General features: G+C 40.4%; 1 protein-coding gene across 3 annotated transcripts; it reads right to left on the reverse strand.

The window, feature by feature from the left end:
* Positions 1–1,221: 1,221 nt before the first annotated feature.
* On the reverse strand, positions 1,222–8,775 carry slc17a8 (solute carrier family 17 member 8). Of its 3 annotated transcripts, none has more exons than XM_026365815.1 (12): positions 8,675–8,775; positions 7,397–7,652; positions 6,912–7,030; positions 5,865–5,979; positions 5,436–5,523; positions 4,649–4,735; positions 3,910–4,043; positions 3,667–3,816; positions 3,416–3,548; positions 3,134–3,244; positions 2,566–2,693; positions 1,222–2,102 (listed from the first exon to the last, which is right to left on the reverse strand). In XM_026365815.1, exons 1-12 carry the CDS (start codon positions 8,773–8,775, stop codon positions 1,773–1,775), a joined length of 1,752 nt encoding a protein of 583 aa, XP_026221600.1. In that variant the 3' UTR covers positions 1,222–1,772. The 3 variants fall into 3 exon arrangements, with proteins under 3 accessions (XP_026221600.1, XP_026221599.1, XP_026221602.1); XM_026365814.1 differs by having other exon boundaries at positions 3,901–4,043; XM_026365817.1 differs by lacking the exon at positions 3,667–3,816.
* Between the last annotated feature and the right edge of the window lie 4,326 nt (positions 8,776–13,101).

Genomic DNA, 13,101 nt, shown 5'->3' on the forward strand with positions numbered 1-13,101 from the left:
AAAGTCACATAATTGCCCCTGTGTTTTCATAAGGTCATAAGCCGTTAAACTGACCTTTATAGAAACATACAGTGGCAAGAAAAAGTATGTGATTCTTTTGGAATTTCATGGTTTTCTCCATTAATTTGTCATAAAATGTGATCTGATCTTCATCAAAGAGTATTAACAAATATGATGTGCCTAAAATAATAACATAAAAAAACTAAGACTTATAATAAAATCTAACACTTGGGAGGAATATCCTGTCCGGTAATTAACTTCCATGGTGAAAATGAAGCATGCGGACAAAGACAGATAAGACAAAGGATGTTTACCATTCGTGATGGGAAACAGAGCAGTCTTGGGATATTTAAAGATGTCCAATTTGAGCTTACTACTGTAAACAGGCAGAGCTGAGCATTGTCAATAGTTTCTTAATAGTTAAGCTAACGAGCATGTAAATAGTATAAACAGTGCCTTTATGACTGCTTTGTGTTAACAATTTAAATGTAAAACAGATAAATTAAGGTAAACCTACATATAATATAGAGTGAGAAGACACACAAGTGTCCTCTGAGCTATTCTGTCATTCTGGCTCCAGCTCTGATTGTGTCACCACTGTGATCCATCGCTACATCATCATGTTTTTCCTGCTAATTAGTGTATTTGAAAATGCTAATTTACTAAACTAAGATAAGGAACTTTGTTGCTGTTAGCATTTAGCAAGCAAAACCTCACAACTATCATTAAATCTTGAATAATTTTATGCACTCTGAAGCTTAAAGGTCTTCATGGATTTTATGTTTATAGAATAAAAATGTAGATTATTACATCTCCAGTGTGTTCAAATAAAGTGCAAATCAAATCAATACTCAGACAAAAGATCATTTACTGTACAATACTGACTGTCTTGTCTTTGTGGAAGTGATGAACAATGAGTGTAAATTTCTCAAATTCTTTTATGATTAGGATGAAACTTTACGATACATTATCTTTTAGAAACAAACCAGGTCTCCAGGCTTAAAACATCAAGAAGTTGCAAAAAGACAAACGCCAGTAGAATAAATAGAGTTACATTAATGCTTCATTAAGTAACGCCAGCACTGAGCTAACCATCAGTGCATTACAAACAAGGAGAGCGAGCAAAGCGGTGACAGGATGCAATCATTCAGCAACAGCAAATACATACAAGCAAAAAAAAAAAAAAAGTAAGATTCACATCATTAACACTGTGGTCCATTGTCAAATCCATTATTATCCTCCAAACACGTCTCTTTTCATGTTGCATAGCTGACACAAAACATTTCAAAAACATTTTCACATGGTTCAAAGTAAGCTACATCAAGTTAAGTCAGTGGGTGCTTCCACAGACGGATTATAATCAGTGCAGGTTGGAGAAAAGAAGTCTGGTTTGAAAGCTGATATGTGTTTCTGACGTTTCTTTAACACAGACATAGATGGTCCATCAGTGTTGGTCTGTGGTTTGCTTTTCTATTGTGTTAAACATGGTAGTTTACAGTCTAGGTGAGTAATACATTTTTGCTGATATCTCTTTGCTTATATTTTGATCTAATCGGTTTCTAACAGAGTTTCGTTTTCTTTTACTCCTTTCTACTTTTTTAATGTTGTGTTTCTGTATGATTTTTACAGTACATCTCAGTTCAACTGGCCGATATTGAAAAAAGGCGGTCTTGAGGTACATATGATGCAGCTTCTTCTGCCACTTCACTGATGTTTCTGACATTTCCACAGATGTGAACTTGACTAGATTTTAGTGTTTTCACAGTTCAGTCTCACTGGTACCGTTCCTGATAGTCCCCATTCCCATAATGTTCCTCTTCGTCTTGTGTGGTCACGCCTCTCTTCTTTTTCCAGCCCTGTTTTCGATCAGATGAATTGTCTGTTGTTCCGTAACTCTTTTTGGGAGCCACCATGTTCTCGGTGTTGAGCTCTGACTCTTCAGCCAGTTCATCCTCATCAATAATGCCACATTTATCCTCGCTCGTGCTCTCAGGGTTGGCCCATTCCTGCTGCTCTCCCGAAGCAAAGATAGCATAGAAGATGACCCCCGTGTAATGCACCATGGCCGCAATAACAAAGACATGCTGCCACTCCATACGAGTCTGTAGGGAGATGAATAGAATTTCCTGTTGAAAGCAGGATTACTGATCTTTTCATGATGAGCCACTAAGGCAATGCTATAAATCTACTGTCTTATTTATTCCAATGTTAAACACTACTGCTGTGTGTAATACATTTTACAGCTCTATAAATTATTAACAAAAACTCTGATAGGTGCAAGATTACGGACAGGAATTTTTCACAAAAAAGACCTCATATACCTTATACTTGACAGAAAACCTCAGTGAAAGACATGGAGGTTCCTGTGATCTTTTACAGACTGAGCTGAGAATGACTCCACACAAAATGATTGAAATAAATACAACAGTTTGCACAGAATCAACATAGATGACCGAAACACCCAAGTAAAAGTCTTCACTTATAGTCAAGAGTGTGCTCTATAAGAACTACTCGTGACACAACTAATGAAAAATATATATAACACTATATATTCAAAAGTGTTACCTTGTGTTTAGTCAAAGCTCCAACAATCAGGGGACACACCATTCCAGATAACGTTCCCACCCCATTAGAAATGCCCATCAGGATGCTGGCATAGCGAGGAGCAATATCCAGATGATTGACATTAAAACCTAATGACACAGTGCACAATTACGTCCACATAGCTCTTGATATTTGGGAATTTTTGTATGTTACAAAAGTGAACATGATTTAGATGCACATGCATATTTAGATTTTTTTGTTGTTGCCTTGACAACAGTGTATATAAAATATTCAAGAGATGTGCATGTGTGAAAGCTTGGCAGGCTAACGCATACAGTACAGTATACTGCATCACACCCAAAGGAGTGTACTGCATTTCCCTTTTTAGATGAATCTTTCATAATGCCAAAGACAGAGATACGGGCAAAAAAGGAAAAGGCACAGCTGATACATCCTCTGGATTTTAGTGTTTTTTCATGAATTAACCTTCAAAAAAATGACATATGTTAGGTCTAGCAGTTAAACTATAAGGCTTCCATTTCTGGTGAAACACAAATGTTTCTTCAGTGCAGATATACAGTTGTGATACCTGAGATGGCAAATCCACTGAAGCCCACAGCCAGGACTAGGAAGGAGATGGCGACCCCTCGAGTGTGAGAAAACCCAACCACCAGCAGCAGAGTAGCTTCCATACCAAATCCTTATACAGGAAAATACAGGAGCAGAGAATGTACGGCATGAGCTCATGGAAGAAACAAATGTATGTTTAGTACTTATTAAAAACAAACGTAGTGGGGTTAAAAAACTGCTAGATATATGCAGCTTGAGATAATATTACTTTTAATGTTGGCAGTATTTTACCATGACATACCTCCACAGTTCATGAGTTTCCTCACATTTGTGGTAGACATGATTTTGTTACTTCGTAAGAAGTCAGCCAGCTGTCCTCCAATAGGAACTATAATTGTCATCACCATGTGGGGAACAGCAGACAGGATGCCCACCTGTTGGCAGTTTGCACATTCAAGTAAAGAATCTGTAAAACACTTTGCATTTATGGACATAGATGTGCTGTATTTCTCACGACGAGATTAACTGCTGTAGTGACACTGTAAAGCCAACCTTGCTGATGGGGAAGCCAAAGACTTCCTCAAAATATGCCGGCTGGCTGATGAGGAGCAGGTAAAAGGTCCAGCTACGGCAGAAGTTGGCCACAATGATGGCATAAACAGGCATGGATGTAAAGAAACGACGCCATGGAGTCTTGAATTTCTGTGATTGGGAGAAAAAAGATTTTAAATGCAATGTGTCTTGTGTGTCAAGACTTAATTGAAATACTGGCAGCATATTACACACCTCAGTTACACTCAGTTGACGGGTTGTTTCACCGATGGTGGTCTCAATGTACATCCTCTCCTCATCTGTGATTGTGGGATGTTGAGCAGGACTTCCATATGCCAGGAGGAGCCACATCACATACCATATAATGCCAAAAACACCTTGTCATGAAGTGACAACAAAAAAAAAGTGAATAGATGATCTTCTACACATACATTTAAACATGTTGATCTTTAGGGCAAAAGCTTTGTTGAGTGTTACAGAGCATCTTTATGTCAGGACAGGTCTAATTAAAACAAGCCAAGACCTTCCCTGGACCACAAGAATTTTCATTATTAAAATGAATTGAGCAAGGTATGAGTCACAGGGCCCAGCCAGGAAAATGCTAATTTGCATCAATAAATCATGAGATTATATCTCACCAGAACCAGAGTAGATTTTTATTAAAACACGTCTGGCAGAGTATGAATTTCATGTGAGTGTTTAATCAAACTCAAAAGCAATTCTGATAACACTTCTGCTGCAAAGCGCACAAAATACTACTGCCACAGAGCAACATAATGAAAGTCACTTTAAATGTCACTAAGGTTCGGTGTACATACACAGTGTGAGACTAAAGTGAGTACACACCTGGTGAGTATCACTAAATGATGTATTTCTCTCTGTCCTTTTTGAATTTTGAAGTTAATCAAAGAAGTCATGTTTTACATTTCTTGGTGTGTAACTGAAGTGTTTGCAAGCTTCCTTCAAAAATGTCATGTCTTACCATAGATGTAAAACACTGACGACCAGCCAACGTACTGAACAAGTATTCCAGCTAAAGGCATGGCGATCACAGCACCTGCATAGGATCCTGGAAACAATGGGTGTCGTATTAAGTAATATTACACCAGAAGTAATATCTTTAACTAAAAACCTTTCAAATATTCAGACAGTTTTCACACTAAAATAAACATGTACACTTTGAAAATCACGAACAACTAAATCTTTATCATCATCTCTGTCTTCTCTTTATCTAATATACAGTTCCTCAGTTGAACAAAAATCCTACACCTTGGAGCGAAAATGTATCTTAATGAAAACAAACAGATCAAAGAAACACATTAGTTTCAGTGGATAAATGCTCTCAAATGAGTCATTGGCTCCGTCATGACAGAAAGGGTGTTTTAATGTGTTTTCTATTATCCCGACAGATTCATGGACTCTGTTGTTGTGAATAGAGCAGGGCGCATGAGAGTGCTTTTGGACAGTAAGCAACATGACGCTTCATTTGGGTGAATAGAGGGAGAAGCTCCTCCAGAGTATGCAGGTGAGCCGTGTTCATTTACAGACAATGTCAAGAGGGTTTTGATACGTGGGTTGTCATGGTACCAGTTTAAAGAGCAGCATGGTTATTTTAATTTTCTGAGAGGCAGCAGTGGACTCCATCTGCAAAACAAAACGTGGTCTCTCGTGTCTATTTGCCGACCACTCCCACTTTGACTTAAGGCCGGGAAAACTGGACAAAGAGCGTTTGTGGAGCGTTCAGAGAAGTGGAAACAGGAACTGCTCACCACAGAATGAAGTGGTGGCCAGTCGACTTCGCTCAAGAGGTGGCGCCCATTTCGACCACATCCCGTGGCACGCTGGGTAGGTGACACCCTAGCAGAGACGTGGTGTGGGAGATATCAAAGGTCAGAGCTTGGGTTGAGATGAACTCTACAATTCATCTGGAAAGGGGGAAACACTTTAAAGGAATAATTTATCATTTTGGGAAATACACTTTCCTGCTAGTGTTTCTAGACAGAGACTAGTTATATCTTTTTGTGGCATTTACAACTTACAACAATTAAATCCATAAACTTGTTTTACTCTTGTGCTCATCTTGAGCTTCTCATCTTCTCATCTATCTATATACAATACACTTTTACAAATGTCAAACTGTTGTTTGTTTGAACCAGTCTCTGTTCTCCCTGTTTCACTTCTTAACGTGTATTTCTTACCTCCACTAAGCCCTGAAGGATGCGGACAAACATGACACAGCCATAGTGGACCCTTGCTGCTGATGGGATGAACATATTCAGAACTGACGTCAGGAAAATGGCAGCCCCAAACACCCTGTAGAAAAAGTGGGATGTCATCATTTGTGTTGCAGAAAGGTATTACATATGGGACGTGGTAAAGTGTATTTGTCAAAACACTGAACTGCTCCTTTAAAATCATTCCTGGAGCAGATGATGTGATTTAGTAATGAATGTACAGACTGACTGACAGTACTGACTTGAGTTGGCACACTTGCTGTGAATTAATAGAAATGAATGTGAATTAATTTCTTGTGTAAACTGTTTTTTTTAGCTGATCAGCTGAACAAGTAATAACGTGACAGTTGGCAGGATCAAAATAAAACATGGGGAAAGTAACTATTATTCAGGAACATTAGAAAAAGATGCACTCCTGCCATAATGCTTTGAATGATCCACTGACACTGTCTGGATGTGTCTGTAACAAGTAGAAAATAACAAACAGATGCTACGCAGTGTCTGGAAGCTACTGTAGTCTGATATTGGCATGTAGTATATCTCCAAATACATCTGGCGGTCAAAGCGTCTCAGTCAGCCTTATAATGAGACAGATCTCACGCCTCTGGCTTTCATGGATCCAGATAAAGACATCCCTTTCAATCCACAAGTTTCTGCTTCATCACCACGGTGCTGCTTAACTCCCTTCTCTCCTTCACCCCATCCTCCTTCCTTCTCTTTTTCCAAAACAGTGTGTAAGTGACACTTGTAATATTCCAGTGGCTGGTGTTTCAGAAAGAAATCAGAGGCAGGATCTTTCATTATTAACTCTGTCAGTGGCGTGTCCTCTTTTCCTGTGAAGCTTTTATTACAGGACTGCTATCTGCTCTATCAGCACCGCTTGTGCACACATTGTACAGCGTTAACCCTTTCACTGCACAGGCTGAGGAGGTGCTTTGCCAAAATCATGTGAGCATTTAATAACATACATCATCAAGTCAATAAGTCTTTAAGTCATTAAGTGCATGTGACCTGTTGGCAGACAGCTTGTTGGAGATGAAACCACCAGGAATTTGAGTGACAATGTAGCCCCAGAAGAAGGAGCCGTGGATCAGCCCCACTGTCTCTGGGTCCCAGTTAAACTGAGCTTTCTAGAAAGAGAGAAAGGGGCTTTCAGAGGATAATGACGAATATGAAAAAAACAACTGCAACATTTAAAAAACAAGCAACGCATCATTAAAAATACAATGTTAATTTTAAGCTGTAAGCTATTTTTGTCAAGTTTAACTACAGTTAGCAAGAGATACTGTAAGTATCGCTGTGTAACTGATAGTTTCTGACATTAGGACTCCTTCATAGTGTCTTTGTGCAGAGTTCTCACTATTAACAACTATTATCCCAACAAGTCCTGTCCTCTAAGGTCTTCTGATGTATATCAGGCAACACCAAAACAAATATATTATTCAAAGTCCTGAATTAGCAATATCCCTGGGGTCCTGTCCACTAGCTCCAGCTACCTGAAGCACCGGAGTTCCATTGATGTAGACTGTGTTGTTGTTCACCATCTCCACAATGGCCACACCAAGATTGCAACGAATGCCAAATGAAATGCAGAAGCCCAGTCCACTGAGGATGGCGATGATGTAACGCTTTGGAAGACCACCGCAACTGCAGTCCAGTAGTGGGGCAGGACGCGGTGCTGATGCCACTGGGCGCCCATCCTCTGTCAGTTCAATGTTGTCCTCTTCTTCTACGTTGCTACCATCAATTTTTCTAAGGAGCACATAGCAGGAAAAACAGTCAGTTGCTATCTTCAGTCATTTTTAAGTAGAACTGTTTTACTTAAACCATGATATTCATTACTTTTTGTGTCAAGTGTACCTAGATTGTGTAATTGTGGTTTTCTGCACATAATTAAAATAGTAATGTACTATCCTGTCAGTGTCTGCAACTTCATCAAAATGAGGCAATGAAACAGCAGCGTAACACAAGTCTCTCTCTGTCCAACAGGGCAGGAGGTGAAGCCAAGACACACAATAAAAAGGTGGCAGCACCGATGCTGCTATCAGGTTGCTCCCAGGTGATTCACTCCCTACGTCCGTTCCACTCCCCAAACATTTCTGTCACTGTCTCATCTGCTCTCATCAACAGGGATTTTCCTCAAAGACTCTCACTGATAAATAACATCACGCTTTATTCATTTGAAAAAACAACACAACCAAAAAATGGCTGCCACATGTGAACTTACACTTTTTAGCCCGGGTTTTGCAAAATGCAACATAAGTACACACAACAGGAGATGTAAGAGGGTGTAAGACCATAATTGGGTTATTGAATATAACGTTATACAACAGAAATAGCAACCATACTACCAATAAGAGAATGTTAGTGCGAGGGGCTTATTGTCATTATTAAAATTATATTAAGCAACAGCAAAAAACATACAATTTCCACTTGTTATAATATGTGACACTGCATTTGTTTTACATGAAAACACTCCAGGGTTCCGCCGCACACACAGATCCCTGTGAAAAATGCATAAGATATAAAATATGTACTCATGTCTTAAAATAAAATATGTGATTACATCACCGGTGTTGCCTGGCAAGAAGTAGAATCAAATATTTATTTCTCATCAGGATCTTTGAAAGCACATCGGGATTAATGTGCTCGCTAGCATTCTTGTTTAAAGAAAAATCTCCACTGTAAATACAAAATATAAACAATGAGCAAGACCCTACAAACACCCAGTTTTCATCTCTCTCTCCTATCATTCTTTGTACGAGCCCACTCACCTTTGCAGTTTGCCGAGAGAGTCCCCTACAGTATTCTTCACTTCCTCCTTCCCAGGCTTTAGCACCTGCTCCTTCAAACCTGCTAAGCCCCCAAAAGGCATTTTTCTCTAGCTCTTTGTTTGCTCTCCTCTTTTATCTCCAAACAGTGTCTTGATAACTCACTGGCACAGTTTGTTGTGAGAAAGGGGTAAAAACAAATCCACTAGAAACTGTTCTTCATCCTTCCTGAGTCTGTGGCACAGTGGTTGGCTCCACCTTTCAGTGGTGCCAGGGGTTCCTCAGAGGCAACAAGGACGCTCTCAGCTTTTGAGGGAAGATTCAGTAAAGTAGTGTAGAAGGGATGATGTTGAAGTATTCCTTTGCCCGAAGTACCATTCACTTGGGGGCTGTGGAACTTGTTTAATCTCCAGTAGATCCATTCAAGGTTGACAAATAAGGCAAAGGGTAAACAAAAGTGTAGAATCCAGTTTTTGGTCTCTAGATATTATGCGACTTCTGCGTCTGCAGCTCAGCTGAATGATCCGCCTAGATCCCGTCTCCATCCTTTCCTGGTGAGGAGGGGCAGGTGAAGCTGATGTTCCAAAACCCAGCCCCTCACTTTACACATCATCACCATCATCTTCTTCATCGTCATCCTCATCTCCCCAGCACCACCCCCTCATCTAGCTAGGTTCATCTGATAGCTGCCCACTGGATGAACAATTAAATATGCATGAGCTTGACAAGTTGCATTGAGGAGAGACGGGAGTAGCTCCATTGCTGTGGCGCAAAATGTGATCAGGATCAACTTCAGTCAGAGCCATCAAGTTCCAGGTTTACACTCCTGTTCTCTGCCAGCTTTGTACATTTTCTGCATTTTAGAAAGAGTCAGTCATAACGGCAGACATAAAGCTGCATAGCTAATGCAGAAACAACCATATTTCCAACCACTTCACACTGATGGGTGTTTCCTTGAACTGCTTATTTTGCCAGCAAGGGGAAAGCCATAATTCTCCCAAGTGAATTTCTTTCTTTGTAGATCATTAAATATGCAGCATAATAAAAAAAAAAATTGAAACTTTAAAATTTAAACAGGAGGCCGCATGGTACTGAGCCTGTTTTAGTGAAGGATTGAGTAGCTGCTCAGGGTGCTGTCAGTACTCCAGCTGTCTATGTACTCCGCAAATAAACTAAATAATAAGGCTCTTTATACCAGAAATATCACAGTTTCATTGCATGGGGCCTTGAATAGAACAGCATTTGTCTCTGTGGGTACTAAAGCAAGCATTGCTTAATTTTTGGAAAACAGTGTTAGGTAATAATAAATAGACAGAAGCAAGAAATATTTGTAAAAAAAAAAAAAAAATCTACACTTACAGATGTAAGTCTCAACTAAACAAATTGTATATTCAAGTTAAGTTAGGCTTCTGTCTGACTCAGTTCTAATGTTCCCCAGCAATTCTATAACTAGCCTAAACAAGACTAATGCAATGTAGCAGCGATTTATTGACATCTGATTGTGATATCTACATTGAAGCCAAGGATGTTGTGAACAAATGGCCTTTCCGTTTCTAAAAAGCTCTAGCCTACCATCTAGTGTTTGAAGTGAAGAGGTGACACATTTCATCCTGCAGAGAGACACGCACAGCACAGCAAAAAAGGGAAACCTTTTTTAGATAAAATGGGACATTTCTACATCCTCCATGTTTCACATCATTCAGATGTAGAATATTATCCCTCAATCCTTTAAATGTGAGGCCTATCTTGGTCCCAGCTGTTTCAGAACAACAATCAGCTATTAGACGTGTGCTTGTAACATCTCCTGTTGTTCGCAGCAAGGATCCTGTTGCCAACTAAAGTGCCCTAGTGTAGGAAAAGTTGCACAAACATACAGAGATGGTATTTCAGAAAGACTGCCACTGAACATTCACATTAAGTGTCATGACTTCTTCTAATTAAAGGAGGAGAATGAGTGGGAGACACTGAGTTTTGTCTTACACTAGTTAAATATTTAAAATGATTTACCACCATAGCAATGACACATGACACATAAAGATTTTTTATTTTGTTTTTATTGTTTATTTTTTTATTAAAATGTTTGCTAATTTAAATGTCTGTGGGAGAATCCGGAGCTCTCGGGGTAAACCCACAGGCATACGGGGAGAGATGTTATCTCCAGGATGCAGGCAGTAAAACTGTCACAGCAAGAAGTTCTTGAACCCTCTTTCAGAAGGTTTAAGATTTACACCCTCTGCAAAAGAGTGTAAATCTCAAACCCTCTTTTAGAAGGTTTGAGGCCCAAACCCTCCTTCAGGGGTTTTGAATCCAAAACCCTCCTTCAGAAGGTTTGAATGCTGAACATTCCTGCTGGGACGGTGCTAACCGCTGCATCACTGTGTAATCTCCAGGATGCAGGTAGTAAAAGGCACTGTCACAGCAAGAAGTTCTTGAACCCTCCTTCAGAAGGTCTAAGATTTACACCCTCTAAAAGAGGGTAGAAATCTTAAACCCTCTTTTAGAAGGTTTGAATCCAAAACCCTCCTTCACGGGGTTTGAATCCAAAACCCTCCTTCAAGGGGTTTGAATCCAAAACCCTCCTTCAGGGGGTTTGAATCCTGAACATTCCTGCTGGGACAGTGCTAACCGCTGCATCACTGTGTAATCTCCAGGATGCAGGCAGTAAAAAGCACTGTCACAGCAAGAAGTTCTTGAACCCTCCTTCAGAAGGTTTAAGATTTACACCCTCTGCAAAAGAGTGTAAATCTCAAACCCTCTTTTAAAAGGTTTGAATCCAAAACCCTCCTTCAGAAGGTTTAGATCTTAAACCCTCCTTCAGAAGGTTTAGATCTTAAAACCTCCTTCAGAGGGTTTGAATCCTGAACATTCTTGCTGGGACAGTGCTAACTGCTGCATCACCGTACACCAATGATTTTATTACCTGCCTGGCTAAAAGGGAGGATTTACCCGAAATTCGTAGCTGCAGCAGGCCTCCAGTGCCTGGTAGGCACAGTTGAGCAGGCAGGATTGTTCGTAATCATAGCAGCTAGCACTGAGGGTGGTGGCCAGTGCAACCACACCCACAGTGGCAACGCCAGCAAACAAACCTGCTTTGAGTAGTTTCTTTGGTAACCAACGCCATGAACGCTCAGCACCCTGTTGTTCAGGCTGGGGGGTGGAAGGTGTGTCCAGTTGTTCTGTATTTTCAGTGAAAGTCCTTAATTCCTCACTGAGATTCTGTGTGCCAGCTAGTATCTCCTCCTCCTGCTTCTCCTCCTGCTGGCTCCTAAGGTCACGAACTGTCTGTCTCAAGTCCTTTATGAGGGTAGATTGCTCTTCTGTTGTTTGCCTTATATGAGCAATTTTTTTCATTTGCTTTGATATATGTTCATTTTTTTCAATGACCACTTGCCTGGTCCTCTCCACTAGGTCCTGAAGTTGTTGCAAAGCCCTATTGAGGTTTTGTTGCTCTTCTTCTTTCATTTCTACTGTTTCCAGCAGGTGACGTACCTCTGAGGACAGATTTTCATTGTCTTCCAGGAGTGTCTTTCTCTGAGATTTAAGCTGGGCCTCATTGTCAGTGGAGAGTTTTTTTGCTTCATTTAATACTTTCATGTTTTCCTGTAGATCATGATTTTCTTCCCAGAGACTTTCATTTGCTTCCAGCAATGTCTTTCTCTGAGAGTCAAGTCGATCTATGCGGGCACTTAGGTTTTCTTTTTCCTCGTTTATGATTTTTATATGATCCTGCAGAGCGTGATTTTTTTGCTGCAGTTTATGATTGTCTGCCAGGAGTTTGTGTTCCTCAGATTCAAGTTGGGTCAAATAGGCACCAATGGTGTTTTTCTCTTCATTCAGGAGTTTCACATCGAAATGCAGCTCATAATTTTGTTGCCTCAGATTTTCAATCTCTCCCAACAGAGTTCTTATCTCACTCTCCAGCAGGATCTTTTCTCTGTTCACCGTAGGTGCAATCTCTACAATGTTCTCATTTCTGTTCTCCACAGGTGTAGTGTCCAGGATGCTCTCACCTATGTCCTCCACATATGTAGTATCCAGGATGCTCTCACCTATGTTCTCAAAAGGTGTAATCTCCAGGATGTTCTCACCTATGTTCTCAAAAGGTGTAATCTCCAGCATGGTTTCCTCTGTGTTCTCCACAGGTGTAGTATCCAGGATGCTCTCACCTATGTTCTCCACAGGTGTAGTCTCCAGGATGCTCTCACCTATGTTCTCCACAGGTGTAGTCTCCAGTATGTTTCCCTCTGTGTTCTCCACAGGTGTAGTCTCCAGTATGTTTCCCTCTGTGTTCTCCACAGGTGTAGTCTCCAGGATGCTCTCACCTATGTTCTCCACAGGTGTAGTCTCCAGGATGCTCTCACCTATGTTCTCCACAGGTGTAGTCTCCAGTATGTTTCCCTCTGTGTTCTCCACAGGTGTAGTCTCCAGGA

Source organism: Anabas testudineus, chromosome 6, assembly GCF_900324465.2.
Source record: "Anabas testudineus chromosome 6, fAnaTes1.2, whole genome shotgun sequence".
NCBI classification, from domain to species: Eukaryota; Metazoa; Chordata; class Actinopteri; order Anabantiformes; family Anabantidae; genus Anabas; species Anabas testudineus.

Excerpts from the sequence above, each read along its gene's own strand:
- slc17a8 (XM_026365814.1), bottom strand. The coding sequence starts at position 8,775 with ATGCCTTTTGGGGGCTTAGCAGGTTTGAAGGAGCAGGTGCTAAAGCCT. Across the intron at positions 4,736-5,435 it reads GGCCACCACTTCATTCTGTG|GATCCTATGCAGGTGCTGTG; the intron begins GTGAGCAGTTCC and ends CATTGTTTCCAG. Across the intron at positions 2,103-2,565 it reads GAGCTTTGACTAAACACAAG|ACTCGTATGGAGTGGCAGCA; the intron begins GTAACACTTTTG and ends ATCTCCCTACAG.